The 11,551-nt window shown below is 42.1% G+C and overlaps 1 protein-coding gene across 1 annotated transcript; it reads left to right on the plus strand.

Moving 5' to 3' along the window:
* Positions 1–89: 89 nt before the first annotated feature.
* On the plus strand, positions 90–7,979 carry GABARAPL2 (GABA type A receptor associated protein like 2). Its single transcript, XM_052686367.1, has 4 exons — positions 90–227; positions 522–577; positions 5,268–5,440; positions 7,420–7,979. Exons 1-4 carry the CDS (start codon positions 194–196, stop codon positions 7,508–7,510), a joined length of 354 nt encoding a protein of 117 aa, XP_052542327.1. The 5' UTR covers positions 90–193; the 3' UTR covers positions 7,511–7,979.
* Positions 7,980–11,551: the final 3,572 nt, after the last annotated feature.

Consider the following 11,551-nt stretch of genomic DNA (forward strand, 5'->3'; position numbering starts at 1 on the left):
GCCCGCGAGCCGGAAGCGCCGCGTTCCAGTGGTTGCTAAGGAACCGCCGAGCCGGAAGTCCCGCCTGCCGAGCCGGGGCTGATTTTGTTGTGACAGGGTCCGTGACAGCCGCAGGCTCCGCCGCCTGGCTCGGCTCCCTTCTTGCCCGCACCAGGGCCTCGCCGCTGGCTCCGCTTCCCGCCCAGCTCGCGCCATGAAGTGGATGTTCAAAGAGGACCATGCGCTGGGTAAGGGCGGGCCTGGCGCTCCCCGCCGGCGGCCTCCTGTCTTCTGCGTCGCCGTCCGCACCGGGCCTCGCAGTCGTGCGTGCCGCGGCGGGCTCCCCGCGCCGGCGCGGTGGTGCTGGGCGGACGGTCCCGCGGTTCTCGACGAAGGGCGGCGCGGCGGTGGAGAACGAGCTCGGTGGCTGGGGCCGCGTCACGGAAGGCACGACGGTGCCCGCTGGCTGCGGTGCTGCTCGCTGTGTAGGACTCTGACTGCCCTGTTACTGTGCAGTGACTAACTGCGAGTTTTGTTCACAGAGCACAGATGCGTGGAGTCGGCAAAGATCCGCGCCAAATACCCTGACCGTGTCCCGGTGAGTAACCAGGCCAGCTTTGATCCAGAACTTAGAGGCAGAGATGGATAAACTGCCTGCATCCTGCCCTCTATTCTTTGACTGGATCCCACCAAGTAAATTCATTTTCCTTTTTGCCACCTTCGATGTTTTAAAGAAGGCCCAAAGACGTGCAACTACCCAGCATTCCTTCCTCTGCCCTAATGTGCATTATCAAATAAGCAAGAGGGCCTGACTTTCTGAACACTTACCACGCATGTCTATGCTTTATCAGTGTCCTGCTGATTGCTTAGAGCTATTATATCCCCAGAAAAGACCTTGTAGAAACATAGAATGAGCTGGGTTGAAAAGGACCACAATGCTCATCGAGCTCCAACCCCCTGCTGTGTGCAGGGTCACCAACCAGCAGCCCAGGCTGCCCAGAGCCACATCCAGCCTGGCCTTGAATGCCTGCAGGGATGGGGCATCCACAGCCTCCTTGGGCAACCTGTGCCAGTGCCTCACCACCCTCCGGGGGAAAGACTTCCTCCTAATAGCTAACCTAAACCTTCCTGTCTCAATTTAAAACCATTCCCCCTTGTCCTATCACTATCCACCTTTGTAAGCAGCCATTCCCCCCCTTATTTATGCACTTCCTTCAAGTATTGGAAGGTCACAATGAGGTCTCCCTGGAGTCTTCTCTAAACAAGCCCAGTTCTCTCAACCTTTCTTCATAGGAGAGGTGCTCCAGCCCTCTCATCATCTTAGTGGCCCTGCTACAGACCCACTCCGAGAGCTCCACATCCTTCCTGTACTGGGAGCCCCAGTACAGTACTTTCAGTGTCTTGAAGATAATTCTGTGCATGATGTCAAGAAAGGGAATAAGTTCTTTACACCTTTACAGTCCTATTTCCTGGCTGGATGAGGGAGGTGATTTTCCCATATGTATTCTATGCCTGTAACCAGCCTTACCTTGGTGAATCCATGTCTTGCAGACCCAGTTGTTTGAAGAACCATTGCAAATGGTGACTCCTTTCTGCAGTAATACCTACCTGCCTGCTAAATAATGGATGGCTTCTTCACTCTGCAATAATCCCTTTTACCATGTTTCAGTCATGGAGGTGACCATACTTACCCTACTAACACTCTTAGTAACAGTTAGCAACATGTCCACACTTTCAGCCTGCCTACTTATGAGTAAGATTTTCCATATCTCATCTGATGACATTAGTTTCTATTAGTACCATTCCTATCTGACCTCTTGGTAACTTGGTACAGCACAACCCAGAGGAAAGCCTCTAAATGCATTACCTTTCTCTGCTACTGAATCAAACCTAGTTACAACATCTCCAAATGTAGCGTGGCAAGCTGATCCAGTCCTTACCATTCTCCACTTGGCTAACTATAAAACATACTCTGTTGCATACTAATAACCATATACCTTCACAAGCATACTTTTGTCCATTTCCAAGATGTCTTTGAAGATGAAAAAGAGAGACGTTGCAACTCATGGTGCATGTTAGAATTACAATGAACAGCAACAGGGAACAAAGTAACAGGAATTAAATCTCCAAGTGCATTGTGACGCTTTGTTTGAGCAGATAAGTATTTTTCTGCTTGATGTTTCATACTGAGCCACCTAACTTTTACAAAGTAGTTGGTTCCTGTAACAATCAGAAAGATCAGTAGGATGGAATGGTGATACAGGAGGTGTAACAACAAAGGCAGTAGTGTAATAGATGTTATAAGGGAAGGAAGAAAGGACCGCTCACCTGTCTCTGAAGATCTAAGCTCACAGAGAAAAACTTCACAAAGAAGGGACGCCGAACGAAGATACTTCGCAGTGCTGGTCAGCCTGCAATGAGGTCTAAGAGCTGCAGCCAGGCTCCGTCCCTTCTGGTCCCACAGCTGAGCTGCCTTCACCTGTGCTCCCAGGGCTGACCGGGTCCTTTCCCCAGCTGCTCAGTCAGTGCTTCAGGCCATGACTCAACAGTTACCATACAATATCAAATACGTTTTTTTCATTTACCAGTCAAAGATTTTTTTTCAGACTTAATGCATGTTTCCTTCTTTTCAGGTTATAGTCTACATCCAGAGTGATGTAGGTCAAAGGGAATTCAGTTCTCAGCTGCTGTATACACATATTTTAGGGGCTCAAGCATTATAAAATGTATTAAGATAACATACAACTACCTGCCCTTGTCCCTTTAGGAATGAAATGGGAGTAGAAAGACATTCATGCTTCCTAAGCACTGCTATTTTAAATTTGCTGAGAGATCAAGTGCTTGAAGGGTAAAAAGTATCTGTAAGTTTTACTAAAGCAGTTCACCAGTAGCCTTGACTTCCAGTTGTGAAGGTTACTTCATGGTGAAGCTACAATGTGTGGTGGATTATTGCAGTGTGGTTTTTTATGTTTCAGTTGTTAAGGCTTGAACATTTTGTTCAGGCTGTTCTTTGTGTTCTTTACGGTTCCCATATATTGTAAGGGCCAGCTAGTTTACCCTCCTGTTTCAGTTGACTCAGTTGTAGAAAATAAGAAGATTCTCCAGACCATACAATATTTTGTACTTTTATCTGAGCATTACCTATATGCTGTAGCAATGGCGAATGCAGATAAGCAGTGGAGATGTGGCAATTTCTTGTCAGCTCGATTTCCCCTCATGCTTGTCCTTGAAGGACTACTTTATGTGGAGCAATGACCATCAGGTCCTTTCTAGACATTATACTCAATTCTCGTTCTGATACCTGTTGCTTTTTGTGTACACCTTGCAATCTGTCCTTCCCGTGGTCGGTTTCTCAATTTCCTTACGTACGAGTGAAATACTCTGATGCACAAAGAAGAGACTAATATCTGGTAAGACAGTAAGAACAAGAACAAACCATGTGCTTTAGAGTGTAGTTGTGCACACTCAGAATAGCATGTTGAATTTTTTTTTGCTGTCTTGTGAAAAAATAAGGAAATTATTGCAAACCTGAGTCAGTAGGCATTCTGAAGTGGTCATTAGCGTGGGTAGCTGCTTTTCAGGGTAGCAAAAAAAAGCCTGTTGGTGTAAACACCATCGTATTTAGGCATCTTTGTTTGGGTCCCGTGTGCCTTCTTTTACCAAACTCTCCCGGTATAAGCAAGGAAGTGCCAAGTTCTTATGGCCAGGCAGTATAAGAATGTGTGATTTTTATTAGACTCTTAGTCCACGTATCCCACCTGGCTCTTATTTATATGTAGCTAAAACCTACATTTTATTAGCATGCTTTCCCTATTCTCCTGTTTCTTCATCTGACCAACTGACGCAGTCATCATATCATCTGTACATGTATCTATGTATCAGATGCTTACATAGCTGGTGTAATTTGGTATGGCGCAGGCACACAGATGACATCGCATCACGGCACGTTTCGGGTACTTTGGTAGAGTGCTCAGCTGACACCGTTGGCAGACCAGCTGGTAACTCCAGGGCACACTGAAGGCATGCTTCATTTTGATGCCTTGGTTTAGAGCTCGGCAGGAACACCGACTGCCTAATTGGGAAGTCAGTAATCGTTGCCAGATTGATTATACAAACCCAGACAGAAGGAATGTCAATTCAAAAGCAATGCTGCAATGGTAGAAATATGAGCGTGTGTCTGTGGCAAGCTAGAGCATTGGGTTATGCAATTTACACTGCAATTCTAAGAATTTTGACTGTACTCAGAGCATGGCTTCTCCAGCTCCTCACTGCTCCCTGCAGTATACCTCTGCTTCTGCTGAACCTGACAGTTTCTGTCACAGTGGTACACGTGATGTACATACATACATACCAGTATATGTTGTGTTATGATACAGTACATTGCACAGATTAATACAAAGAGCTTTAAAAAGAACTTAGACAATTCTGGATTTTTTTACATGGAAGCCCAAGAGATATTTTGGCATTTAGGACTTGCACACAGCAGGCAAAACGGCCTCTCATTCACATTGATTTTTATTTTGTTCTAAATTTTTTGTTATACTCCACATGAGGGCAGTTGGCTCTGTCACGTATTAGGAATGATTTGAGACATTATTCAAAGACCACAGTTGTTTGAAGAGTGGAGGTGGTGTACCTATCAGGCTTCTATTTCTTGGTATTGCCCGTTGCAGACTAGAGTTCTGTGCAACAGAAGATTTCCATCAACGAGGTTGCTGAGGCAATGGAATAGGCAGCCCAGAGAAGCCATGGATGCCCCACCTCGAGGTCAGGCTGGACAGGGCTTTGGCTAACCTGGTCTGGTGGGAGGTGACCCTGCGCATCGCAGGGGTATGGAACTGAATGTTCTTTAAGGCCCTTTCAGCTCTTACTCAGGATCTCGGTGATTCTATCATTAAATTGACCCCTAGCAGGGCTCTATTTTATTTTTTTTCTCCGAAGCTTCATATCATCCTGCACGTGGATGATAGTTTGAAAAATTAGCAGGCCATGTTTAAACACAATAGGATGTTACTCTCCCAATTTGAATAAAAGTAATTTTAGATCTCCAGGATACGAGAAATAATTTTCTTTAAGAAGCAGATGTTTTCCAGGATTCTTTTGGGCACCTTGCATCTTTTTCACCCTGCTCAGGCACAGGAAATTTTGAGCCGTTGTATAAATGAATGTAAGTTTCAGCACAGCTGTAAAATCAGGTTGTACAGTAGTGAGGGAGTCCTGTCTCTCACTATCAAAGCTGCCTGTTCATACCAGTCCTGAAAAACTTCACTTTCATGCATGTTTTACAGGTCATAGTGGAGAAGGTATCAGGATCTCAGATTGTTGATATTGACAAGAGGAAATACTTAGTTCCGTCTGACATCACTGTGGCCCAGTTTATGTGGATCATCAGGAAGAGGATTCAGCTGCCCTCTGAGAAAGCAATATTCCTCTTTGTAGACAAGACTGTCCCACAGTCCAGGTAAGCAGCTGTTCACTTGCTGTTCAGAACCATTTTCGCATGGCTGTACGTATCAGAGGAACAAAAAGAAACCCTCCTGAGGATTAGTCAGCAATTTTTGAAGGCATTTGGTCACATTTTCATCTTCTTGTGGCTATGACTTTTTTTGGTCACACATATTGATAAATATTTAGTTCCTCAAGCTCAGCTGAAAGGTGAATGTAAAAGACATTCTGATTGCAGTACATTGCAAGAAGGTAGACTGGGGTTATGACATCGTAAATATCAGATAACTTCTCCACGTGGCAAAAGAAGCTGTATGTTAAATGTTCAAAAGCCAACACTGTAAACTATTTTAAAAAATCATTAACCTATTTCTGTCAGCTCACACAAAAACTTTTTTTTTTAAAAATAACTTTTCCCTGTAAATACTAAATGCAAAATGACTAAAAGTAATGTGAAAAACACTGCTCTGTAGAGCGGAGTAAGCATCAACGGTTGTCTGCTACATACAGAACAAAACATGATGTTAGCAGCTACTACAGCAGCTTGCTGTACAAGCTATTTTAATAATATTTGAGGAAATAGAATGTGGTGTTAGTTTAGAGGCAGTGTTATTCTTGTTAACGCTTACCTGTGTAACAGCACCTCCAGATCACCTGACCAGACTCAGGTAGAAATATTTTTACTTAATTCATGACACCTATGAGCATCATAGGACCTGTGAGGACTTTTTCTTTTCCTTCTTCTAGGAGTATTAGGAATGCCTTAGTCCCATCTTCTCAGTACTGTAGAACTGATAGGAACAAGCAGGAAAGGAAAAGAAAAAAGGGCACGCCGTATCATCGCATGCAATGATGATATCACAGCCCTGCTGAAAATACAAGGCGTTGAACCTTCGAGCTGATGTAAAAATAGGAACTTTTGTTAAGAGGCAAAAACGTCACCGGTCCACAGTTCTGCCCGTTTTCCAGGCTAATGGTGCTGCATAAACTCCTAACATCCTTTTCATCTAGGTGGTTATCTACTATTTCTCAATTTCCATCAATTTCAAATACTGTCTGCAGCTCTCCCCAGCTCCTCTCCTTGTGCACTACCCCTTTCTCACAGGGAAAAAGCCGTGATTGTTTCCCCATCACCCACATTCAGTCTTTATCTTTCAGTTCACTGTCCTTTTCTCAGACACTCTTGGGAAGTTAGAAAAGATGATCTGAAGGAGCATCTTTATGCAGCTGACACACATCAGTCACTGTTTATCTGTCATTCACAGACAGCTGTGTTATTGTGCTGGCCAAGTCATCGCTTGGGTTTGATTCTGTTTTCATAATACAGTCATCCCACAAAAGGCTACTTAGATTGTGAAGGGCCACAAGCCTATCCTCATAAAATAAATGAGTAATTAAGTTGTCCAAATGTTCAAGAAGTACTAGTTTCTAACTGGTTTGGAATTTTGGTAGCAGCACTATTTTATAGTCATCACTTCTTAGCAATATAGACAAAAGAGCTTTTTACTTCCCCAAACAACCTGGATCTGAAAGAAACTGTCCAGAAAATACTTGTGATGAATTTGAGATCGTCAGAACAGTAAGGACTGTAGCACATGGAGGAAGAAATCAGGTTGTTTACTCAAGAAGCAAGGTTTCAATGTGGCTGCAAAGAAGGTGCTGTCAGGCTCTTAATCTTGCTGTTAAGTGACGGCCACAATAATGTCTGATTCAGAAACAGAAATACATCCAGTGACTAATTTTCAATATAAGGAAGCACTGTGATAAACAGATTTGTGATGTACAGAAGTAACAGAAATCTAACAGAAACGTTCCAGAGAGAGCACTGGACACTTTGCGAGCACAGATGTCAGATGCTTTTTATATGTTCTTATTTTTGTATTCTATTTTACATACAAACTTAACATTAGCTTTTATGAAGCCTTGTTTACGTGAGGTTGAATTACCATTTGCAATGGTCATCTTGTAAGAAAGCTGTTTCTCTTTTCCTTCAAGCTTAACTATGGGACAACTTTATGAGAAGGAGAAAGACGAAGATGGATTCTTATACGTTGCCTACAGTGGAGAGAACACCTTTGGTTTCTGAATGGTGGATCTTGGCTACTATATCATCCTGCTGTGCACCTTGTAAATAGCTGATCATTTTCTGTTCTGACATCCACAGAAGTTCCTTCTCTATACATGCATTTGTAACTGGATTTATTTCCTAACAATAGACAGGTCTTTTATTAGACGGTTAAATTATGAAAAAAAGGTTTTTTTGTGTTTTTTCTCATGGCTATGAATTCCTAGAGCCTCATTCCTTTGGAAGTTACATCTACACATTGATTAAATAATAAAGCTAAGTAGTTGGGCTTCTAAAATATGGAAAGAAGAATGCACATTTATTCTGTTTTCAGATGTTAAGTTTATGAAAAATAAAAGCGTTGCATTAGTATTGAGAACACTGGAGTTGCTAGATTATCGTAAGCAGTAGCAAGATGTTGATCATGTTAAAACTGCACTAGTATGTACCTCTTTCTCACTTAACAAACAATAAAAATTCCTACCACGGAGAGCTTTGTCGTTTCTTTACCTTGGTCAGGAAATTGGATATCTTATTTACTAGGCAGTATACAACTGTTCACATTATTTACTATACTCTGTGCCGTTTCTCAGCATTTAGGATGCAGATAGTGACAGAAGGAGGGAAGAGGATCTATCTGTAGGATTTTAAATCTAATAAATTCAGAAAGAAAAGAAAGATAATTTCAGAAAGAAAAAATCAGAAGAAAAGCCAGTCCTTTACACAAGCTATCAAGAGAGAAGTAAATACTGTGGGCTTTGAGAAGCTGGACCTACGTGACAAAGTCATAGCATATAAAGGGCACCCTGAAGAAGGAATTATACTAATAGGGAACCAGAGAGTAGAGAACTGGAAGGAACAATTTGTTAGAGAGAGAGAGAGAGAGAAATAATTGGTAAGGGGTACATATTAAAACAGTTGCATTAGCAGCTCTTAAAAAAGCAACAAACACAAAAAACCCCACAACACACAGCAGCAGTCATGCTAGGGGCATGAACATGTAACATCTTGTCCAAGCAAAAAAATTAAGTAGGCATTTTAAGGATATTACAGAAACAAGTATGTGAAAAAAGTAGCTTTGCTTTTCTGAAATAGAGAACTAGAATTAGAGATGCTGCATACAAGATAAAGACTTAAAATATCACTTGCTGTAGTCTATGAGCACTGCTGCTAAAGCATAGCACAGCAAAAATAGAGGTTTTGCCATCAAACCATAACTATGTCTACTTAAGAGGCAGTTCAGTCACAGGTTTGGTTCTATGAAACTGCAAAATCAAAAACAACAAAATCAAAAATTTGCCAGCACAGTACTGGAGTTCATGCTCTGATAAGAAAGGACAGAATTACATTGGAAAAGCAGCATTGCTTTTAACTTCACGAGTCAAAAAGGAGTCACTAACTCCAGTTTAGGTTCTTCATAAAATGTTTTAATTTTTATGCTAAATGGTGTAGAACTATACTTTACAAAATGCTTCTGGACAGGAAATGCGTTGCTTTCCAAGTGTAAATCACACTCATGCTGGACTCAAGTTCCCATAAAGCCATGTTATGCCTAGAATTACGTTTGGCTCTGCAGGTCCAAGAGGTTCTGCATAAAGACTCCTCCATGAAGAGACTGGAGCTCGTGAAATATTGAAACCACACTTTCTGGTGCTTGTTAGAATAACAGAGCTGCATGCGCTTACTGCCCTAAGAGCACAGTTGATTTCGGTAAGCCTTTCATTATTTGAAATAGCACACAGTGTATAGCAGTACCTTAGTGAACATTCTTTCACTGTTTCTTCCATGGGTTCATTCCATCCCCCCTTCAGTGGATTTTGGGTACTGTTTTCTCTGAACAGAATTTTTGATTCAGAATTAAGTGGCTGCAGCTATGATCTGTAATACTCTGTTCTACTGAAACAGGAGAGTTGTTTCCTTTCAGCTGAAATTTCTCCATTTATCTGTGGTAATAAGTTAACTAGCTGCTAACGTGAGTAAAATTGTACCTTTGCCCTTAAAACTGCAGGAGAAAGCTGATTACTTGTGAGCATGCAAATATATCTAATCAAACAAGAAAAGATGAAGTCTTATTCCCAGTGTTACAACTTAACTTCAGAAATACCTTTCATAGTCCTCTAAAAATCAAATAACTACTCTTAACTTTTCTGTTCAGACTTAGGACCCCAGCTACACAAATAATGACAGCAAATGCAGAAATAAAAGCTTCTACAGCGGCAGCTTTGCTTTGCAGCTGCCAGATGTACTTGAAACTGCAATAAAACAGATTTTAATTCTGAACCTCCCCCGCTGAGAGCAGTCTCTTACAAACCAATTAAAAGCAACTTGTTTGGTACATCTGAATCCATCTGATCTTGCCTTTCTGTTAAGCCTTAAGGACTGAGAAGACATTGCAATTTATACACTGAACAAATGAAGTTGAATTTTACTATTTCTACAGCAGCACTTCTATTTTTTTCTTTCCCTATTTTTAAGCTTACATAAAACATCATCTTTGGTATAAACAAACCATCTAAATTCATCTAGTATGTGTATTTCCTCAAACCCTAGCTTGCTTCCCGTCTGTACATCATGAATGTTGCAATGCCCTTGTGAGGACATTATTGATTTCCAGGACTGTTACGCTCTGAGAAAGAGCAGCTCAACTGCTCAACTGCATTTGGTGGCCAGTTTTCCTCTAACACTTTTCCTCCCCCTTTATCAGTAGTAACTTTCCAGCAGTAAGTAACTCGTTTTCATATTTATGCCTCAAGCATTTCCTCCAGGTGCGGTTTCATAACCAGCTAACAGTATGTAATCAACAAAAGGAAGTAAGGCTCTTGTGTTTACTGGATTAATTGCAAAACTGGCAATTCCTAGCAAAAACCCATTTTGCTTGGTTTGTTTTTCCACTAAGACAGTAATTTCAATCATTTTTCCATTTACTCTGAATGTATTCAAAACAGTAAGCATTCAAGCCAGTGTGAGGTGAGCAACAGAAGTACACGCTGAAGATAAGAACTTCGCTTTTTTAAGGCAGAGATGCTACCATATAATCTTACATAATCACAAACTCAAATGGATGCTAAGTCTACTTCAGACCTGGCCAAACACTTGTTTACGTTCTGATCCCGACTTCCTTAAAAATGAGTGAGCTGCCCACCCAGCCTTCGTACAATTTCTCCATCCGTGAATCTGTTGTAGGCATCCCACACAAATTAAGAATTACTGGCTTTTGGCAAATAGGGATGATCAGTCCCTATACTGATTTGGAAAAGCCATGCATCTAACTAGGTGATATATTATGTAGAACACTTTACATATGCCATGTCTCTGCCCTCACAAGTCCTGCCATTCCCAATTATTGTTTTTCCTCATTAACCGTAAGCTGTGAGCATTCTCCTCCCTCCAACCTGCTCCTCTTCAGCCATCTCTGCATTATACTGTCCTCTGTACACCTTAACTACCTCTGTTTTTCAGTGCATCAGCTACACTGCAGCATGAAGAAGCAATAAAAGCTTGGAACATGTCAACTGCTATATTCCAAGAGCAATTCTTTCAGAGATCTACAAGTAATGCCAATAGTTTAGTATGCTACCTCTTCCAAAAGCAGAGCTTGTGATCTTTATGCAGTTTTGTCTTCCAATTTTTAGAGCTGTTCCTCAGTTCTACTTACAGCGTTTCCTGACATTTTCTAATTAATCAGCTGCAGCATTTCAACACCTATTTTCAATCCCAGAAATCCTATCAAGCAGACTGTAAGGTCCCCTGTACAAAAACGACAGCTGTTGGAGAGGGTCCAGAGGAGGCCACAAAGATGATCAGGGGACTGGAGCACCTCCCCTACAAAGACAGGCTGAGGGAGCTGGGCTCGTTCAGCCTGGAGAAAAGGCGGCTGCGGGGTGACCTCAGTGCAGCCTTTCAGTACCTAAAGGGAGCCTACAGACAGGAGGGGAGTCAACTCTTTGGAAGGGTAGATAACAGCAGGACAGGGGAAATGGTTTGAAGTTGAGGGAGGGAAGATTTAGGTTGGACGTCAGGGGGAAGTTCTTTACAGAGAGTGGTGAGGTGCTGGAACAGCTG

Source organism: Tympanuchus pallidicinctus, unplaced genomic scaffold, assembly GCF_026119805.1.
Source record: "Tympanuchus pallidicinctus isolate F22 unplaced genomic scaffold, pur_lepc_1.0 scaffold22, whole genome shotgun sequence".
NCBI classification, from domain to species: domain Eukaryota; kingdom Metazoa; phylum Chordata; class Aves; order Galliformes; family Phasianidae; genus Tympanuchus; species Tympanuchus pallidicinctus.

Coding starts and splice junctions, on each gene's coding strand:
- GABARAPL2 (XM_052686367.1), top strand. CDS start 194: ATGAAGTGGATGTTCAAAGAGGACCATGCGCTGG. Junction 228..521: donor CAAAGAGGACCATGCGCTGG/GTAAGGGCGGGC, acceptor TTTTGTTCACAG/AGCACAGATGCGTGGAGTCG. Junction 578..5,267: donor AATACCCTGACCGTGTCCCG/GTGAGTAACCAG, acceptor CATGTTTTACAG/GTCATAGTGGAGAAGGTATC.